The 22,225-nt window shown below is 50.9% G+C and overlaps 1 protein-coding gene across 1 annotated transcript; it reads left to right on the top strand.

Moving 5' to 3' along the window:
• Positions 1–7,365: 7,365 nt before the first annotated feature.
• Positions 7,366–16,716, top strand: RBP3 (retinol binding protein 3). Its single transcript, XM_006193816.2, has 4 exons — positions 7,366–10,484; positions 12,487–12,677; positions 14,550–14,692; positions 16,238–16,716. Exons 1-4 carry the CDS (start codon positions 7,437–7,439, stop codon positions 16,714–16,716), a joined length of 3,861 nt encoding a protein of 1,286 aa, XP_006193878.1. The 5' UTR covers positions 7,366–7,436.
• The last annotated feature ends 5,509 nt before the right edge of the window (positions 16,717–22,225 follow it).

Below are 22,225 nucleotides of genomic sequence, written 5' to 3'. Positions count from 1 at the left end.
GCCAGACGGGGCTTGTGCTCTCCTGAGCAGACGCTGCCCTCCTGTGGTCACTGCCCGTCTTGTCCTGCGATGTAGGGTCCTCTGGTCAGCTGGGCACAGATGGGGTGTTATTCTCTGGTGAAGGAAGGAGGGGACGGAAATCCTTCTATTCTTTGGTTGGTTTGGGAGTGAATAAACTGGTGCTGAGAGTGTTGGTTCGGGGTGGTTAAAATTAAGTGAGGGTTTTGTTTGGGTTTGGGGGGTAATTTTTAGTCTTTTAAATTTTTTTTCCAATTTTAAAAGACAGAAAGAACAGCATATGGCTAGATCCATGTCCGTTCCCTCCTCCCTTCTCCCATGGGCTCTGTGCTGGCGTGTACCTGTTATCTCTTACTCACCTGTCAGCCCTTACAGAGTGATGAGATGGACAGATGGGGCAGAAACGTTTTCAAAGTCAGCTTGAACTTCCCATCTTTTGGTGTCTGAACCCCACTGCACACACCGACGACTCTCCTTGGTCAGGGAGGGGTGGGGGTCACCCAGGGCACTTGGAAGCATCAGCACAGTGGAAACAGGAGGCCACTGGCTGTCCAAGCCAAACGAGACTGCACCAGTGACCCACAACAGCAGACACAGAAGAGGAGACCCAGCTCGCAAAAGCATGAAGCTGCAGGCATTTTTAAAATCCCTGACAATGTCCAAGGTGCAGCCTCCCTGTGGGAGCCGGAGAGCATGGCTGGGTCTGCGCAGCTGCACAGGGAGTGTGTGAGCTCCGTGGTCCTCTCAGGACCCCAGGATCACACTCACATTCAGGAGGCCATATTGGGTCCCACCCCACAGTGGGCAGGGCTTGGACAGCCTGTTCCTCTGGCTCAGTGACCATCAACCTGGTTTGCCTGTGATGGTCCTGGTTTATGCCTGTTGTCCACCTATAATTGAAATTAGGACCTGTCTGGATAACAAATTATGTGTTGTCACAGTCAGGGACACAGAGAGCAGCTGGGGCTGGAAAAGCACGAGGTGTGGGGTTGCCTGGCCTGGGCTCAGGTCCTGACAAGGTCACTCACTGGCTCATGGTCACATCAAGGGACACTGGCTCACCAAGTCTTGATGTCTTTGCTTATCACCCCCAAAATGACATACAAATGCTGCCTAGGGACTTAGGAAAAGTCCGTTTCGGTCCTTGCTTCTTTTTCTGAGCCACTTCCACCTGCAGGTGCCCTCCCCATGCACACACCGGAAGTCCTCCCTGTGCCGGGCACCCAAACCTGAAATGTAACCAGACACCCGAGAACTGCAGACAACTCTCCACTTCCCTGATTAGCCTGGACCCCGTGGCCTCACAGAGAAGATCCTGATGCCTGTTAATTATTGGGGTTCAGACATATACAGACATGTCTGATGGACCTGGGAGAAATGAGAGAAAGAAACGCAAGAAGAATGGCGAAGTCATGGAGGAAAATGGTTCCCAGGCGAACCTGCCAGTAGATTTCCAAGGCTGTGTTCCTTTAACCACCCCCACCACTCTCACACCTCTGCGTTATCCCATCTTATCCCGTGGATTCCCATGGGGTGAGGGATGGTGTTCCCCCTGCTGGGTTCAGTCGTCACCTCAGCATCCAGCAAACCATGTGTCCTGGAGTTGCAGAGACAAGGCATTGCTGGGGTTACTCAAGCCATAAGGGGCTCGAATCCCTGCTCCTTTCCCTCCCCCCACCTCCCAACACAAGTCCACACCTGGGGTGATGACTCAGGGACAGGAACCAAAGCCCACATAAGTGTGTGGGGAATCTTCAGAAGATGGCAATGTCCTCTCTTCCTTCAGCCAACCCATTGATTCTCGGCTCTGTGATCTTGGGAGATTTCTGTAACCTCCCTAAGACCCTGCTTCCTCATCCATAAAACAGGAAGAAGGGTGGTTTACGAGAAATCAGCTTAGAAGAGGGCTGTGAACAAGATCTACGAATGAAGGCATCACCCATGAACAAGTACTTACTGCACAAAACTTTGTAGGCTTGGAGCAGCGGGAAATTCACTTGACCCTTGTTTACTAGCCTCATAAGGCTACTAAAGCCTTATGATTTTACCTGTCTGGTAAAAATGACTTCTTCGGCATACATTTTCTCCAGATTTAATTTAAAATAAATCTCATTTATTTGTTTAAAAAAAAAAAAGTGTTCCCAGAACCTCCTTAAGCCCAGCACTCCTGTGTTCTGTGTTAGACTGGCTCTGGCCACAAGGTACTTTGATCGTCTGTGAAGTTGAATTTCTGCCTTCACTGCACAGAAAATGTTTGGTGCGGGAAAGAGGCAGGCAATCACGGGCTGCAGAGAGGTTTCCACCCAGCAGAGAAAGCACGTGGGTGATGTTCCCACTGCTGTTAGGACTTTGGTCACTTCTCCGAACCCGCGACACACCTCAGAACTGAAACTGGTTCGAGCCCCCCGCCCCGGCCCCGCCCGACTCATCGCCTGGCACACAGCGCCCCCTGGAGGTGCCTCTGGGAGCTGCACCTTCAGTTACTCCCGTTCTCTTCTGCCAAATGATGTCATTTGGGGGCTGTGAACACTTCCTAACGTGAGTGATTAACAGCTGGAATAATCTATACTCTGGGGCCTCAGTTATTGTTTTCCTTTCATGACATAAAACTGTGAACATGCCTTATTGGGAAGTGGGAATAAGGAATAAACAGAACCAGCCCTCCTTTCTGGCCTAGAGCAGTACTTCTTGGCTCCTCAAATAACTAAAACCATATCAATTTTACATGAACTGTTCCCAAAAAATAGAATTAATTCCATAAAATTAAGCAATAGGAAGAGGAATAAAAATACCAACTCATCTTATGAGTCAGCATTACCATGACACCAAAGCCAAAGGAAAAGACTATATATGGCTATCCCTCATGAGCATGCAAAAAAGCTCAACAAAACACGAGTAAACTGAATCCAACAACATACAATAGGAAGACACATCGTGACCAAGGGAGATTTAGCCCACAAATGCAAAGCTAAAGCTTTTCCTAAAGAGGAAAAAGCATGATATCTCAATAGAAGCATTTGACAGTATTCAACATCCGTTCATGATTTTTTTAAATTCTTAAAGTAGTAGGAATGTAAGAAAAGTTTCTTAAAAACTGATAAAGATCATCTACCAAAAAACAAAACAAAACAAAACAAAACCAAGCAAAAACAGATCTACAGCTAACATTACACTTATGTTGAAAGACTGAATTATTTCCCCCTAAGATCAGGATTGCAGGTCCTAAGGAGTGCCGTAGGGCAAGGATAAGAAACGAAGTCTGTAGATGGGAAAGAAAGAAGTACGACATGAATATTCCTTTAGAAAATTCCAAGGAATTTGAAAAAAAAAAAAAAAGTAGGATAAATCAATAAGTTTAACAAGGTTGCAGGATATAAGATCAATACACATTGAATAACTGGAAATTAAATTTTTTTAAAAATATCATTTACAATAGCACCCAGAAATAATGAGAAATATTTAGGTATAAATCTAACAAGATATTTATATGATTTATATTCTGAAACCAGACAACACTGATAAAATAAGTCAAAAGAGATCTAAATAAATGGCAATATATATCATTTTCATAGATTGAAAGTGTGAGTATTAAGATGTCAATTGTCTCCCAACAGATCTAGAGATTCAACTTAATCTCAGTCAACTGTCTGATTCTAAAATCGATTATCTGTATCTAAAATGTATGTGAATAATCAAAAGAACTAGAATAACCAAAATAATTTTGATGAAGAATAACAGAGTTGGAGGGATTACATGACATGATTTCAAGACAGGCTATAAACTATTGTAACCAAGACAAGTGTGGTATTGCTGAAAAGACCAGCAAATGAATGCAGCAGAACAAAGAGTACAGAAATAGACCCACACATATGTGGTTAATCACTTTCTGATCTAATGCCAAGGCGATTCAATAGAAGAGGGAAGTGTTTTCAAGAACTAGCGTTGAATCAACTGGATGTCAACTTGGAAAGAAATAAATCTTGACCCCCTAGCTCATATCATAAAAGTAATATGCTCATATACAAAAATTAACTCGAAATGGATTATAAATGTAAAAATTAAAACTATAGATCTTCTAGAACAAAATATTCAAGAAAAGCTTTGTGACCTTGGAATAGGCAAAGATGTCTTAGATATGGTGCCAAGAGTATGAATCATAAAAGAAAAAAATGGTAAATTGGAATTCAGCAAAAATAAGAACTTTAAAACTTCAAAAGACACTGTTAAGGACATGAAAAGACAAGCCACAGATTGGAAAAAAATATCTGCAACACATACATCAGGCAAAAGACTTAACATGAAGAATGTAAAAATAATTTTTATTTTATTAATAATAAGACAAACAACAGCCTCCCCCTCCTCCCAACAGATGGGCAAAAGATTTAAACAGTCATTTTACCTTAGAATATATACAGGTGGCCAATAAATATATAAATATATGCTGCTCAATACAATTAGTCAATGAGGAAGTCCTGAGTTAAAAATCACAATGAGAAATTACTATATACCCATTAGCATGGCCAAAATTAAAAGGTCTGACTATGCATATCAATTGTTAGCATGGATGTGGAGGAATTGGAAGTCTCATGCGTTGCTGGTAGAAATTTAAATTTTGGAAAACAGGTTGTTTCTTTAAAAGTTAAACATGCATTCTTGGCATAGCAGAAATAAAAATACACATCCACACAGAGACTTGTACTCAAATATTCACAGCAGACTTACTTGTCTTAGTTATACACTGGAAGCAGACCGTAGGTCTATCAACACATGAGTGGATAATAAATTATGGTATATCTATACAGTGGAATTCTACTCAACAATAAAATAAGTGAACTTATGGTACATTCAATAGCATAGGTGAATTTCAAAGTCTAAGTTACGTCGAGTAAAAGAAGACAGAAAACAGTACATGTGGTATATAATTTCATTTATATAAAATTCTAAAAAATGAAAGTTAATGTATAGTGATGACCGAAAGTGAATCAGTGTTTGTCTGGAGATGGAGATGCAAGGAGGGTGGATAACAAAGGGGAGGGAGGAAAATTTGAGGATGAGGACAAGATACATCACCTTGCTGGTGGTGATAGTTTCATGGGTGTATACACATGTCAAAACTCACCAAATAGTACACATCAAAGATGGACAGTTTGTTATCTGTCAATTGTCCATCAATTAAGTTGTAAAAAAGAAAACAACAGAAAAAAATACACATTTATTACATCATTTTAAAGTTACTGAAAAATATAATAAAGAGAATACCAAACAAACAAGTGTACAACCCTTTGATTCAGCAAGCCCAGGTTTGGGAATTGATTCGACAGAAGCAAGAAGCACTCGTCCTAGGGACATGTGTTTGAGAACTCTTATCACAATATTATTTAGAGAAGCAAAACCAGACACAACTTAAAATATCTTTCGTTTAGGGAAATGGATCAGCAAATTGTCAAGGACTCTTACGCAGAAATTGAAAGAATGAACTTGATGGATATGTTTCAGCTTGGAAGGCTGTTTCTGCTGTATGTTTAAGTGAGTCTAATAAAATGTAAATTGCCCTGTATACTTTTATGAGATGACACTAGGTAAATGGATGGATGGATGAGCATCATATATGGACAGATGCATAGACAGAAGGACAGATTTCCTATAGATGTGCTTCCACATATGAACACAGAGAAAAGTGAGGGCAGCCACATATTAAACTGTTATTATTCACTGAATTGGAAAGGCTTTGGGAAAAGATTGTTAGGGTGTTTATGAATTATTTAACTTATGTATAGGAGTATATTTTACTCTTTAAAAAAAAGTAAAAAATAAAAAGGATTAAAATAAAATAAATACAAGATTCATCTTGCTTTGAAATGCATCCAAAAAATAGGTTGGCTTGAGTCAAGACCCGGCAAGAGTTCCCAGCATCCCACCCTGAGACTGCATGTTAATAAGGGTCCAGGGGAAATACATTCCCCAAAGAGAGACTTATTCCTGCTCATCTCCATCCCTGCCGTTCCTGGTCTCGAGGCTCTGCCTGGGCTCAGGTGATGATGGAGAAGTGTCCTCAGAGGACCAGGAGGGTGTGTTCCGAGTTGTGATTCCCCTGGCGGAGGTGGAGCAGAGGGCTCAGCCTTCCCAGTGAGGACTAAGGAGGCCTTATTATTATAATAAATCAGTCTCAGTTGATTGGCTGCCAACCGTGGAGTGATGTGACCATATGTCACTTGGGCATTAAACAAATCCTAATGAGCTAAGAATATGTTTGTTTTTACTAATTGACCTCTTTGACCTTCATCAACCGCTTGGTAAACATCCTCAGATAATGACTTCCAGAGAGCGGATTGTGGCTCTCAAGTGTGCTGAGAGGGCTCCCCTCGGGCCCCCAGACCACCTCCCCTGGCCGCCCGCTGAAGCACACGTGTGCGCCTGCCCACTGCTGCCCGCCCGGCCCAAGAAGGATGCGCTGGTGGTAACAGGGTGATGGGAGAAGCATAGAGCCAAGCAGTTAGATCTAGGAGCTCACGTCATCTGCCCTGGCATTCCCAGTCCATTCATCACGCCCCACGATGAAATTCAGACATTTCATTCCTATCGTCTCACAGGGGTCGGGTGGTAGGGGTGGGGAACACTTCGGTCCCCTGGATACATTAAGAAGACATGGGAATAAACTTCAAGCCCTGAAACGGGGTGCGCCTCCAACTCAGCCTCAGCTTGATCTGAGTGACTGTGAACCCGCAGGCTTTTCTCGCTGACCTGACATTCCCCACCTAGGACGGTGGGCTTCAGTTAGCAACTGAACTCTGTGTCTTCAGCTATAAAACAGAGAGAATATCTAACATGGAGAATTTAGTAATTGAGGGCTTCCTTCTTGCCTGACAGTGTGCAGCTCCTTACTCAGATTTTCTTACTTCATCTACACAATAAGTTGCTTCCCTAAGGCCACAGAGTAGAGGGTGGCAGAACGGAGCCTCCAACAAGTTCTCCCAAATTCCAGAGGGGCGGGTCACCCAGTGTCGTGGGGAAATGCTACTTTACTTGCAGATTAATAACTCTACTTTGTGAAGTGATGACTGTCGACATGGGAAGCGTGGAGCACAGTGCCTGGCATGTGGCAGGCACTCAAAATGAAAGGTAGCTATTGATGTTCCTAGCCCCGAGGGGGCGCAGCGAGATGAAATCCCATGTACCTTCTGGGTCAAACCACATCGGCCCCTTCTCCCCGGTCCCCAGGGCTGACGCGTTTGAATTAGACAGGATTAAAGGCTTATCGGAGCTGGAAGCCGTACCCCAACTCCCGTGTTTAGCCCCAGACCTTCTGTCCGCCGGCTGAGAAGGACGTGGGAGAAAGGCAGCTGCCCGGGGCAGCGCTACTGCCTCGCACACAGTCAAGAGAGCTTTTGTGCAGGAGCCAGGCCTCCTTCTGGGTCCTCATGTCGAGAAGGTGGGCCCTGGTCCTGCCCATGTTGCTCTGTGGCCTGGCAGGCCCCTCACACCTGTTCCAGCCGAGCCTGGTGCTGGACATGGCCAAAGTCCTCTTGGATAACTACTGCTTCCCAGAGAACCTGATGGGGATGGAGGAAGCCATCGAGCAGGCCATCCAGAGTCGTGAGATCTTGTCCATCTCAGACCCTCACACTCTGGCCCACGTGCTGACAACTGGGGTGCAGAGCTCCCTGAATGACCCACGCCTGGTCATCTCCTACGAGCCCAGCACCCTCGAGGCTCCCCGGCAAGCCCCGGCCCTCGACAGTCTCACACAAGAGGAACTCATTGCGGGGCTGCAGAATGGCATCCGCCATGAGGTTCTGGAAGGCAACGTGGGCTACCTGCGGGTGGACGACATCCCAGGCCAGGAGGTACTGAGCAAGCTGAGAAGCTTCCTGGTGGTCAACGTCTGGAAGAAGCTCATGGACACCTCCGCCTTGGTGCTGGATCTCAGGCACTGTACTGGAGGTCAAGTTTCTGGCATCTCCTATGTCATCTCCTACCTGCACCCAGGGAACACGGTCCTGCATGTGGACACCATCTACAACCGCCCCTCCAATACGACCACTGAGATCTGGACCCTGCCTGACGTCCTGGGAGAGAGGTACAGTGCTGATAAGGATGTGGTGGTCCTCACCAGTGGCCGCACTGGGGGCGTGGCTGAGGACATCGCTTACATCCTCAAACAGATTCGCAGGGCCATCGTGGTGGGGGAGCGGACTGTGGGGGGTGCCCTGGACCTCCAGAAGCTGAGGATAGGCCAGTCCGACTTCTTCTTCACTGTGCCTGTGTCCAGGTCCCTGGGGCCCCTGGGCGAGGGCAGCCAGACATGGGAGGGCAGCGGGGTGCTGCCTTGTGTGGGGACACCGGCTGAGCAGGCCCTGGAGAAAGCCCTGGCCATCCTCAAGCTGCGCCGGGCCCTGCCAGGAGTCATCCAGCGCCTGCAGGAAGCCCTGCAGGACTACTACACACTGGTGGACCGCGTCCCCGCCCTGCTGCAGCACCTGGCCAGCATGGACCTGTCCTCAGTGGTCTCCGAGGAGGATCTGGTCACTAAGCTGAACGCCGGCCTACAGGCTGTGTCTGAGGACCCCAGGCTTTTGGTGCAGGTGGTCAGGTCTAAAGAAATCTCTTCTGGACCTGGGGGTGATGTTGAAGAACCACCAGAGGTGGTCCCAGCATTGCCCGAGGATGAGGATGCCCGGAGGGCCCTGGTGGACTCTGTGTTCCAGGTGTCGGTGTTGCCCGGCAACGTGGGCTACCTGCGCTTCGACAGTTTTGCCGATGCCTCCGTGCTGGGGGAACTGGGCCCGTACATCCTGCACCAGGTATGGGAGCCCTTGCAGGACACGGAGCATCTCATCATGGACCTGCGGCAGAACCCCGGGGGGCCATCCACTGCCATGCCCATGCTTCTCTCCTACTTCCAGGGCCCTGATGCCGGCCCCATGCGCCTCTTCACCACCTACGACCGCCGCACCAACGTCACCCAGGAGCACTTCAGCCAAACGGAGCTGCCGGGCCAGCGTTACGGCAACCAGCGTGGGGTATACCTGCTCACCAGCCACCGCACTGCCACCGCGGCTGAGGAGCTGGCCTTCCTTATGCAGTCACTGGGCTGGGCCACGCTGGTGGGCGAGATCACCGCGGGCAGCCTGCTGCACACGCAAACGGTGTCTCTGCTGGAGACGCCCGAGGGGGGCCTGGCACTCACGGTGCCCGTGCTCACCTTCATCGACAACCATGGTGAGTGCTGGCTGGGGGGCGGCGTGGTCCCCGACGCCATCGTGCTGGCCGAGGAAGCTCTGGACAAAGCCCAGGAGGTGCTGGAGTTCCACCGAAGCCTGGGGGAGTTGGTGGAAGGCACGGGGCGCCTGCTGGAGGCCCACTACGCCCGGCCAGAGGTCGTGGGGCAGACGGGTGCCCTGCTGCGAGCCAAGCTGGCCCAAGGGGCATACCGCACAGCAGTGGACCTGGAGTCGCTAGCCTCCCAGCTCACGGCCGACCTGCAGGAGATGTCTGGGGACCACCGTCTGCTGGTGTTCCACAGCCCTGGCGAGATGCTGGTTGAGGAGATGCCCCCACCACCTCCCGCCGTCCCCTCCCCAGAGGAGCTCTCCTATCTCATCGAGGCCCTGTTCAAGACGGAGGTGCTGCCCGGCCGGCTGGGCTACCTGCGTTTCGATGCCATGGCCGAGATGGAGACGGTGAAGGCCGTCGGGCCGCAGCTGGTGCAGCTCGTGTGGCAGAAGCTGGTCGACACGGCGGCGCTGGTCATCGACCTGCGCTACAACCCCGGCAGCTACTCCACGGCCGTGCCGCTGCTCTGCTCTTACTTCTTTGAGGCGGAACCTCGCCAGCACCTCTACTCCATCTTCGACAGGGCCACGTCGAGAGTCACGGAGGTATGGACCCTGCCCCAGGTGGCGGGCCAGCGCTACGGCTCCCACAAGGACCTCTACATCCTGATGAGCCACACCAGCGGGTCGGCGGCTGAAGCTTTTGCTCACACCATGCAGGACCTGCAGCGGGCCACCGTCATCGGGGAGCCCACAGCCGGAGGGGCGCTCTCTGTGGGCATCTACCAGGTGGGCAGCAGCCCCTTATACGCCTCCATGCCCACGCAGGTGGCCCTGAGTGCCAGCACAGGCGAGGCCTGGGACCTGGCTGGGGTGGAGCCGGACATCACCGTGCCCATGAGCGCGGCCCTCTCCATAGCCCGGGATATAGTGGCCCTGCGTGCCAAGGTACCCACTGTGCTGCAGACAGCTGGGAAGCTCGTAGCAGATAACTACGCCTCCCCGGAGCTGGGGGTGATGATGGCTGCCAAACTGAGCGGTCTGCAGGCCCGCTACGCCAGGGTGACCTCAGAAGCCTCCCTGGCCGAGATGCTTCAGGCTGACCTGCAGATGCTGTCCGGGGACCCACACCTGAAGATTGCCCACATCCCCGAGGATGCCAAGGACCGCATTCCTGGGATTGTGCCCATGCAGGTGAGTTAAAGGGAGACTTGGTCCAGCACGGGCCCGGAAGGGAGACAACCAATTGTCCGCACATCCGGAGCTCTGCACAGGGTGCAAGGAAACAGCTCCTAGACTTGTTTTCGTGTTTAAGTTTTTACCACTCCCATCTTTTCCTCTCTCTCACCCTGTCATCCATTCTCTGTGCCCATGTGGTCCCTGAGCACCTCTGTAGAACTTTGGTACCCACAGGAAAACTGCTGGTAAAGAGGGAGCTTCACTCTTGTCTGGGAGGAAGGCAAGGGTCTGCAGGACTTCATCATTGCTGTTGGGGAAAGAGGTCACTAAGCCACACGAGGTCCCTGTGATGTCCCCCTCTGGAAATGTGAGGTTTGTGTCCATCTGCATCCCCTGCCTGCCTCGGGGGTTTGTAGTTTGGATGGATGAGTTGAGGGTATGGAGAGAGGGAGGCAGGCAGATTTCTTTTCCTCATGGTCACCTCAGAGCTAGAGCATGGAGCCCGGGCACAGGCCCTGAAGTGCCAGTGCATAGCCGGGAGAACCCCGGTAGTGAGTCTGCCTTGATCATCACCAGCTGCCTCTCCTCCCGTCCCCCTAATGCCAAGTCCTGTCTCCTGATGGAATCGTACTGGTGGGCGTGCACCCTGATACAAGGGCCAGTCAGATGGGGAATTCTGAACAAGGCTGTTTTCAAAATATCTGAAGCCAGCGCTGCAGGTTGGGGGAAACACTGAAAAGGTAATTAAGGTTGAGGAGTTTTGATGCAGATGAGGGAAAAGGTCTCCAGACCAGGGGCCAAACTACAGCACAGGGTTCACCAAGCTCCCACCAGCAAAGAGCTCCTCTGAAAGCAGCTTTATAACACGGTGTGCATCATCTGCGATTTCTCGGCAGAGTCACAAGTAGGCAGGGCAGCATCATCCTGGTTCACTCGAAGGCAAGACCTGAGACAGCGGTTGGGTGCAGGCAGTCTGGAGCGGGAGTGAGGGAGTAGGGGGAGCAAGATAAGGAGGGAGGGAAAGCCCGCAGGTGGGGGCATTATTGAGGCTGTTGCTTCTGAAGATTCCAGCAGGACCCTGACAAGTGTGAGGAATGCTTCCCAGAGTCCGTCCCTCTGCAGACGGGACCCTGCAGCCCCCGTCCTCCATTCGCTGAAGGTCCCCCTAGGGACACGAACTCTCTCGGACTCTGGGGCAGCTTGGTCTTGAAGTAGAGTACGAAGACAGGGGTGTGCTGGAGGCAGGGCCCTGTCAACCCTGTGGCTGAAGTCAGAGGAGGGCTGAGGGCATCAAAAGCATCTCTGCAGAACCGTCATCCCATTTTACCAAAAGGGGAACTGAGGCCCGGAGGGGGCTTAGGAGAATGGTCTGGAGCCAAAGAGTCTGTGACTGAGGTCAGTGCCAGGCCTAGAGGCCAGCTGTCCCAGTCAGCAGGGCTGTTCCTGCTGGAGTTCGGAGTCACATGTGAATTTATACTCTGGCTCTACCACTTACTGGGCTGTATGACCTTGGGCAAGTTACTTAATCACTCTGCGCTTCAGTTTTTTCATTGACAAGATGGGGATAAGAGTGTCTCCTCTACAGGAACTGGGCCTGGTTCCTGATAAAGATTCAGGCCCCCAATAGTTAACGTCTTCCCTCCCTGCCCCGGGGAGGGAGAGGATCATGCACTCAGAGACATCAAAAAGTGTCTGGTGAGCTCAGGGGAGTCAGAGTGGAGACCATGCCTGAGCCTTTCAGCTCTGACACCAGGGCGAGGCGTAGGTACCCCTTCTCCGTAAGGAGGCTGCTGACCACACGTGGGTTCACATCCCAGGCCCACCACCCGTGTAGCCTCCCAGATACCAGTCAGGGAAGGTCCTGGCTCCTACAACCTCCTTCGGAAATGTTAGCTACCTTCCCACGCCCTCAATATTTCTCGTGGTGTGCAGGAACTTCCTCTGTGGCACCCACTTTCAAACCCAAGCTTTCAAATCTCTCCTCTCCTGACGCTGAGCCAGCCTCCCAATCTTTCAGATCCCTTCCCCTGAAGTCTTCGAAGACCTGATCAAGTTCTCCTTCCACACTAACGTGCTGGAGGGCAACATCGGCTACTTGAGGTTCGACATGTTTGCGGACAGTGAGCTGCTCACCCAGGTCTCCGAGCTGCTGGTGGAGCACGTCTGGAAGAAGATTGTGCACACGGACTCCCTGATTATCGACATGAGGTCAGTGGGCCGGGGCTCAGCAGGTCCTGGCCAGGCCGGGGCAGTGGCTGGAAGACAGGCAAAGCTGTGGGTCTTAGTTCCCATAGGTAGGGAAGATAAGGACCCTGGGATGCAAGGCAGGACCCGAGTGGAACAGCTGCCTGACTCTCAGGGCTCCAGCCAGCTAGCTTGGGGTTCTAGGCTTAATTGGCCAGGTACGCCACCAGTATTGGTAGTTTTCTGTAAGCTCAGATGACCTCAATGAGTACTTCCAGGCTGAGACTCACTGGGCTAATCAGGTAGTCCCCAGACTTGCTTGGTCATAGGAGTCAGTGAGGAGACAGGGGAAGGGTGACTTTAAATATATTGATTCCAGGGTCCTTCCCAGCCATCCTGAATCCAAAGCCCCCGGGGCAAGGTCCAGTGACCTATGTATTTGACAAGCATCATCCAGGATAACTCTGGTAATCAGTCATGTTTGGGACAGCTGGCGCCCTCTTGTGGTTGTGACTCATATCACACAAAGCCAGCCCAGGACAACGATGGTCACGAGAATCATACAGCCAGGGTCCCAGAGAGAATTTGCAATTTAGCCACCATTGCTGCAACAAGAATTCTTTGCACCACTGAAATGATTATGGTGGGGGGTTCTTTCAGCTAGTGACCTCCCTTCTGCTTCTGTGAAGGTGTGCCTCATACAGGGTGAGTGCCCTTCACAGAGCTGGAAGACTGGGGGTAGGGGGTAAAACGTAGAAGAATGCTCTCAGGCAGTGGTCAGGCCCCTCAGTCACTCCCAGGGCCATCAGAGGACTTGTCCTGGGCACCCTCCATGGGCACTGGGAGGGGGTCAGCCTGCTCCCCTGGGGTGTGGACTCTGGCCCCATCCACAGCTGCTGGATTGACTGAGAGGGAGCTCTCATCCCTGGCTTGCAATACTCCTGTGATTCTGAGTCGTCACTAGGTGGCGCTGGATCCCAGAGGTGGGCTCTCCTCCCTGGAAGATAAACCATCTCCCAGGGCTTGGGTTTCTGCGAGCCCAGAACCTGAGCTTGGGGACTCCTGTGGTACCTACGAAAACTTTATTCTTCAAATGCTCTATTGAACATCGGAATGACCCTTGTGCTAAGTCCCTTTCTGCTTAACTGTGTCATGTACATTTTTTAAAGAGGAGACCCAGCCCACAGGTGTGCTTTGCTCAAAGACCCTTCCAAGCCGAGGTTTGGAGGTTTGAATGCTGAAGTCATGAGCCCTGAACCCAGCCAGGCCATCCTAGACCATCAACTGGCAGCCCAGGATTCCTGGTTTCACAAATAAGGAGACAGGGTCCCAGCAAGGTCACACAGCGGGACAAATCCAAATGGCCTGGGATGACCACAGGCTCCCTCACCAGCAGTGTGGTTCCACAACTCTGAGCATTCCACCCCACTAAATGCCACGTTAGGATACCTCAACCAAGACACGTAGTGGGTTTTGTGAAATTATGGAGACTGCAACTGGAGAAGACAGCCTTCCCAAAATGTGCTCCACTCACAAGCAGCATGAATGCAGGGGAGCAGTCCATCCATGGTCAGTAAGCAGGAGAAATTTATCAACAAGTTCCCGGCTGCAGGACTTGTCAGAGCCCTTAATGTGATGTACACAATATGTATCACATAATGTCTTAATGTGTGATCAGACGGGGTGGGTATGCAATATTTTCTAAATGAATTTGACCTCAAAGTCTCTTGTTCTCAAGAGACTTGGACTCTGAGAAATGCCGACCAAAGGATTCTGGAGGAGGAGGAAGGGGCCCTCGACTGAGGCTGCCTGGAATTAGAACCCTCCACAGGGCAAGGATTCAGGCTCCCAGGGGCCCACTGAGGGCCTCCTCAATGGACATTTCCCTTCCGTCAGGTTCAACATTGGTGGCCCCACCTCCTCCATCTCCTCCCTGTGCTCCTACTTCTTTGATGAAGGCCCTCCTATCCTGCTGGACAAAATCTACAACCGGCCCAATGACTCTGTCAGCGAACTTTGGACCCACGCAGGGCTTGAAGGTACGTGCAGAAGCCTTCCCTTCCTATTATCATTCTAGAATTGCTGGGAAATCAAGGAAAGACAGTTTGGGTTTGGGTAAAAGTAATAGTAACCAGACTATAAAGCCCTGTCCTATGTCATATACTTTGTACCCATGGTCATTAATCCCTGCAAAACGTGTACCATTGCTGCCTATTTTCTGGAGGAGAAAACTGAGTCTCAACTAGGTTGAATATCCTGTCTAAGGTCACACAGCTAAGTGACTGCGCCAAAACTTGAACCTTGTTTGTCTAAAACCAAAGCACTCCCCATTCTCGCCACTACAACTGTCAGCCTGCAAGACGAATGCAGAACCAGAAGGACCCCCTGCCCATCACCAAACCCCATGGGGTTCCCAGTGGTTTGCCATCATACCTGAGCTCTCAGCATCTCCTCAGCACACCTGCCTAAAGAAAGTTCGTAACTCTGATGAGGCTTCTGTTACCCGCCCTGGGTCCAGAGCAATGGCCGGAGGGGGCAGTGCAGTTCCTGTGTTTTACAGAGTCACGGCTCTCCCAACCATGTCTTGGGTGGATAGCCTCACTCCGTCTCCCTTGCCTGGCTTGCAGAACCAAGGAACTTCTGCTTCCATCTAACAAGTAGGCCTGGGAAACGAACAGGGGTGGGCATCTGATCCAAAAAGCACCCTGCAATCTTCATTTGCACACTTCCTCATCACACATTCAGGGGTACATTCCAGAACATCCATTCAATAATATTGTACAATGTAAATAAAAATCAGGACAGCTGAATTCTCAATTCAAATAGATTTTTGAGATAGGAGGTGAAACACAGATCTGCAGACCACGAGGTCCTGGAATTACAGTGTCCTGTATGGGAGCCACTTGCCACAGATGGCCACTGAGCATTGAAATGTGGCTTGTGTGAATGGAGAGGCATAAAGTGTTACATGCATGCCAGATTTTGAAGACTTTTTATGAAAGAAAGGGATGTACAATATCTCAATATTTTATTGATTGCATTTTTGAGAGGATCATATATTAGATACATTGAGTCAATAAACATTATTTTAAATGAATCTCATCAAAGTCTTTTTAGTTGTTTGATGTGGTTCCCAGAAAACCTGAAATGATGTCTATGGCTTGCATTCTGACTCATGTTGCATTTCTATTGGACCTCACTATCCTAAAGGGTTGTTGTCATGAAGTCACAAATTTTGGTTCTTCTGAGGGTTCAAAGTGAAAAGAGTTTAGCCAGGTTAGCCATTCTCATTACTCATGAAGAAGAAACATGCCCTTTTCTTTAGTAAGTCAAGTCTTTTCCCATCACTTGGTAATAAAAGCCCTCAGGCACCTATATGCTTGGAATTAGGCACACATGCTTATCCCCATTTTGCAGATGCAGAAACTGAGGCTCAGGAAGGCAGAGTGACTTGCATGTGAACACAAGAAATCAGAACTGAGTCCCTGGCCCTGCTGTCTGTAGGTCTAGGCACCATGAATAAGGCAGGTGCCCAGGGTGGGGACTTGACTCCCTATTTTTTTAAAGAGACTTCCATCTTTCAGGTGAACGCTACGGCTCTAAGAAGAGTATAGTCATTCTGACCAGCAGTCTGACAACGGGCGCTGCAGAGGAATTTACCTACATCATGAAGAGGCTGGGCCGGGCACTGGTCGTCGGGGAGGTGACCAGCGGGGGCTGCCAGCCGCCACAAACCTACCACGTGGACGACACCGACCTCTATATCACCATCCCCACGGCCCGCTCAGTGGGGTCTGCAGATGGCAGCTCCTGGGAAGGGGTGGGCGTGGTACCCGACGTGGCTGCGCCTGCAGACGCAGCCCTCAGCAGAGCCAAGGAGATGCTCCAGCACACTGTGCTCAGGGTGAGGCGGAGCCCAGGCCTGCGGGGTCGCCACAAGGGCCTCCTGGGGCAGCACCTGGGAAGGGCGGGGCCTCTGGGCCACTTCCAAGGGGCACCCCGGCATGAGGTCCTGACTGAGGTCCCCAAAGGGCGGAAAAGGGGTGTGATGAGCTCTGGTTAGGCCTAGAGTCAGGGGTACCCTTGGAGCTCACCCATCTGATCCGTTTCCCATTGCCAGTGTCCTCTCTGTTGGAACACCTAGGGACAGGGTGCTCACCCCCTCCTAGGCTCAGCCCCTCCATAACAGTTATTTTAGGGAAATGAAGTCCAGATCTATTTCCCCCCAGGCTCTTAATCCCCAACCCCTGGTCCTCACGCAGTCTGCTGGAGCATCTCTGTCCGACAGCATCACTGTGTGAGGCACAGATGCCAGGCACGTGTGTCACTTTACATGTTCTCAGCACCACACTTAAGAAGAGTATAAAGGAGCAGGTGAAATTGATTTTAACAGTATACTGCATTTAACCCACTGTATTCACAGTAGTATCCTTTCCACGTGTGCTCACTATCAAAATTATTATGAATGAGATGCTTTTGCACAAAGTCTTTGAGATCTGGTTTATGTGGCCCGCACTTACCGGACATCTCCATCAGCACATGTCGCATGTCTAGCGCACAGCGATCCCCTGCAGCTGGCGGCTCCCATGTGGGACAGTGCAGGCCCAGAGGTCACTGGTCACTGCCCCGCCACACTGGCTCCCTTCTGCCCTCCCTGCCCTTGCATCTTCCCCATTTGAGCACCTCTCCCACCCTGCCCTGGGGTCATTTCTGTCCCCACCCTGCTGAGAGCCCTGAGGGACAGGAACCATCCTCCTCATCCTCGTCTCCTCCTGCATGCCACCTGGCGCAGCAGCTGGCACGGCGGTGGGCGTGCAAAGAACACACATGACTATCGGGCTGCAAATCCACATCTTCCTCCGGGTGGCAGCCCTCAGACCCCTGAAGACAAGTCAGGATTCACTTAGAAGCCTCTCCTCCCTGCCCCCCAGCCCTCCCCAGCCAATCTGACACAGCAAGTCTGACTTTCCTTCACATGTTCCTTCCTCATCCTCATTCTCTCGCTTCTGCCAGAGACACTAAAGTGAGCCCCAGTGCCACGCAGCACCCCGACAAGCTTTGCTGCTGCTGGAGGGGAGAGTGGCTCTGGGTGGCAATCTGGGCACCTGCCCTGCTCGTCCAGGTGCGGCCCATCTCTGTGCTGGCTCTGACGACCAAGCTGACTCCTAACAGGGTGAGAAGCTTGCAACAGGCAGAGCCCTAGACCCCCCTGCCAGAGCTGGGCTGGTCCTGGGAGGGAGCCCGGAGCCCCGTGGTGACCTGGGGGGAAGGAGAGGCCCCAGCTGGTGCCCTGGGACCAGGGGGCTCTGCCCAAATTCATGGAGGGAGCAGGGCTGGGGTGTTGGGACCCGAGCACCCAGTCCCTACTCCCGGACCCCCAGGCCCCAGGACTGCCTGGGTGAGGATGCAGTACTGTCTGGCCCTGCGCTCTGGTGAGTCCAGGCTGCAGCTGCCACAGGCGCTGCCCCGCGGCACCAGGCACAGCCCTGACTTCATCAGCCCCTCCCCAGACCCCATAGATCTGGGGAATCCAGGCCACCACCAATCTCTAGGGGTTTCTCCACTAGAAGCCCTCACACCAACCCCATGAAAGCAGGAGAGCCCTGATGGAAGGGAAGATTTCACTCCAGCTCCTTTTCTTCCTGCTAAATTCAAGCAAGAGTCAGGGCATGATTGAATTTTAATAGTTTCACATTTACTATGATCTCGCCTTTCTCTTCATTAGACCTTCTAATATCTAGGCAGATGTGGGACCACCCTCCATGCTTACACTCCAGGAATCTCTCTCCTCCCTCTCTTCTCTCTCTCTCTCTTTCTCCCTTGCTCTCTTTCACACACACACACACACACACACACACACACACACACAGCTAGCTGATGATAACCTAAATCAAACAATGGCTTCTTCTAGGTGGTAACATTTGGGGTGGCATTTTAACTTTCTTCTTTATGCTTTCTCTTTTTCTTAAATCCTTATAATTAGCATATATCAGTATTTTCAAATGCAGCAGCCATTATTCCAAGAATACAATAAATGAGATAAAATAAATTATATAACTGAATCACTATCCAAAACTTTGCTGGTCATTGGCGGTTGTTAATTTTTTTTCATGGTTTTCCTTTCACATCATTTGGATTTCCTTGATTTGCACCCCTGGCATCTATTACAGCTTATCGTGTCTAAGGTGCCCCAGAGGAACTGTGGGGTCAGCAGATGGCAAAGATCCCGGCAGGTCTTAAAGAGGGGAAGGGGCGGAGCGGTTCTTGGGGCAGGTGATATACATAGTTCTCGCTTCTGAGCATCACACCAGAGGGACATCCGCAATTATCATCTCCACCGCGGTCAACTCCACCTCAGAGCCTCAGACAGGATCAGTAATTCACTGCGGTCACACATCTGGCCCAGTGGACATCTGCCCTCCTTCAGGCCATCAGCATTTGCCCCACCCGCCTTTGGATGATCAGAGAATTGCTCCCCATATGAACCTGTGGGAAACAGACTCACTCAGAAGCAGAGAGAGAGGTGATTAGGTTCCGGCTTGAGTCTGCCGGAGTAAGAAGGCCAGCCCTGCCACTTCCCAGCTGTGTGACTCTGGGCAACTTACTTCGCATCTCTGTGCCTCAGTTTCCTCATCTGTGCAATGGGAGAGATAATATCACCTTTGAGGCTGTGTGGATTAAATGAGTTCATCCAGTGTCATCTATAACTATTCCCTCTCCACAAAACTGGACCCCCCTGGAAGCTCACTTTTCTAGCTCCCTGGCAGTGGGGTATGGACATGCGGGTCTGCCTGGGCCAATCAGAGCCTCCTGTGCAGGATGTTTTGTTTTGTTTTGTTTTTCTGGAGCAAGTGACCCAGGGAAGGTGGGCAGTAGCAGTGGCCAGATGTCCGGTGTGCAGGGCAGCACAGCCATGCCCCGACTTGGCAGGGGCAGCAGCAGCGCCCTCTAGAGGCAGTTCCCTGCCTGACCTCAGCTGAGGTCCTGCTGAGTAGCTCCTTGCTTCTGTCCACTGTCCAGCCTGGGCCCCCAGCTTGCCCATCCAACACTGGGTGCATCCAGGCTCCTCTCCAGACATCCTTTCCTGTTTCAACCAGGCACAGATTATTTTCTTACAACAAACTGCACTGTCCATCCTTCTCCCTTGTCTTGCTTGGGGTCCTGGTTTAGTGCCTAAATCCCCACCACAGCCTCCTCCCTGTTTCTGTGTCCCAGCCTGCAGCCAGGGCCACTGCTCTGCTCTGCAACTTTCTCAGATCTCTCCCTGCTGGAGGACCCCTCAAGGCACCCACTGACCTGCCACAAGAGGGGCTGGACCAGGCTGTCCACCCTCCCCGCCAAGGTGTCCCCAGCCACAGACAGGCTAGACGCTCACTAGCAGGATCCTTGCTGGAGACTGGACCCAGCTTCCTGGCCCCATGCTGGAGCCCCAGACGGGAGGACCCCAGCTCTTCTCCCATCTCGCTCGCCCTCCTGCTTCCTGTGTCCTTGCATCTGCCCACGCAGCCCAACACGAAGCAGAAGGCCACCTTTGTGTGTCAGTGAGGGCCGTAGCCATCCACACCAGCTTGGATGCAATGAGAGGATACAACGCAGAAGGAAAAAGGACGCAGCCCAAATCACAGCTGCAGGCAAGGAAACCGACATCCAAGGTCCCCGCTGGAGGACGCCCATCCCGCACCTCTTGGTTCCTATAGGATTAGCTGCCATCTGGCCTAAGGACCTCCTTGCTGCCTTGCAGATCGGGGCAGCCGGCAGTGAAAATAGGCCCCTAATCCAAGCAGCTTAGAACAGCGAGGGTAACAGAGGCCACGGGCTTCCTGTCTCCTGGGCCAGGAAAATACAAGATTGCCAGGGAAAGAAAAAGTTAAATTGAAAGAACTCCAGCCCTCCTTCCAGGATGCACTGCCTCCCCACCCCAACTCAAACTTGCTTTCCAAAATTTCTCCTCTTCTAGGACGTGGCTCAAATCAAAACACATTGGAGAATCATTTGTTTTTAAAACAATAGGTTTATTCTATGGGAGGCATATCTTACTATATGATCTGTAGACCTCCCAGCTGACTTCTACTATGAAAAAAAAAACGAAATTTCACGGAACAGTCAGGGTGTGTGAAACACTTTCTCTAAAGAGAAGCAGCCTGCAGGGGAGACATGCTGCCACAAGGGGGTGCCAGCACCTTCCAAGAAAAGAAAGGATGTGGGGTTCACCTTGGGACAATTTCTGCTGACTTTCACCCCTATGCAGGGTTCTCTTCCTGTACCCAGAGGAATAGGGTGGATATGTATGAGGTTAGCAGAATGCAGCCAGCTCAAAGGCTGGGTGCATAATAGAGTTAGGGGTCTCTGGCTGGTGGTTCCTGTCCCCTCCCCATCACCACCACCATTAATATGTTTCTTTAAATCCATGCATTTGGGCAACCAGTTTTTAAAAGACAACCGAATAAGTGATCACTAATTCCACATGCAGTCCTGACTTCTGGCCTCTCTTGAGGCCTGCATTCAGCCTAGCACTGAGGGGCCTTCACCCCAGGACACAGGAGCTCCAGGTGCCAGGACCACCCCCACCTCCTCTTCCCTCCTCTCCCCACAAGCCCAGTGGGCTTCACTCATTTTCATTAACCCAGTTACATAGTCATTGGAGTAGAATCCCTGGTCTAAGTTTCAGGAATTGACCAGAAGTTGAAATCTAGGATCGTGGCCTTATTAAGGTTTTACTTCTCTTCCAGGTGAAAGCAGAAAGAAAAGCAAATCTTGGTTAAAATTGAGAACATAAATAGATCTGAATTCAGAATGTCTTATTTGAGCCTCATTAGCGTATTCCGGGGACTTTTATAAATCCTAATTGAATGGCTGTTGCTTGGGCGATAATGTATTAAGATGTAATTTGCTATTTTTCCAGCCACTGTCGGCATTTTCCCTTCCATTGTCCAAGAAGCAAGCCAAGAAGACTGTCTGTTTATTGGTTCAGGGGCTCCTGTGTTACTTGCCTAATGACATCATTGCCAGCAAACCAACCAGTCCTGAGATCCTGGGAGAAGAGTCCGAGCCTGCTGGAGGACAGCGGCAAAGACAGCAGTGCAGCACGGGACACCGCATGGTGCTGAGAGGGCATCCTTGGGTGGGAGGTGCTGGGGATCCTACTGTAAACTGGAGAGACAGGAGAGGAACTTTAAAAGACAGATTGCCTGTCCTACCAGAGCCACAAGATTGGGGTACAGAGCAGATTAAATGAATTTAAGGAAGGTGGCCACTCTTACCCTGGAAATCTCAAGTGAAATTCATATCTGCTGATGTGACGCTTTGTGGCAACATCACCCGCCAATGCTTAACTGGTCTGGATGGTGGCAGAGAGAGGGTGGGCGAAGTCCTGATTAAAAGTGACTGCTCTCCCGCAGATACAGGAGGGCAGGAGAGAAAAGGGACAAGACAGGCTTTGACTGCCATAGGGACTTTGGGGACCCAGCCTGGTGACAAGTAGGAACTGCCACATGAATAAACTGTAAGTCGTCACCTCCATAAGTCATCTCTGTGTCTGCAATTTGAACGGCTGCAAAGCAACTTGCATCCAC

This window comes from Camelus ferus, chromosome 11, assembly GCF_009834535.1.
Source record: "Camelus ferus isolate YT-003-E chromosome 11, BCGSAC_Cfer_1.0, whole genome shotgun sequence".
Lineage (NCBI taxonomy): Eukaryota > Metazoa > Chordata > Mammalia > Artiodactyla > Camelidae > Camelus > Camelus ferus.
This window is presented reverse-complemented; position numbering and strand designations above follow the sequence as displayed.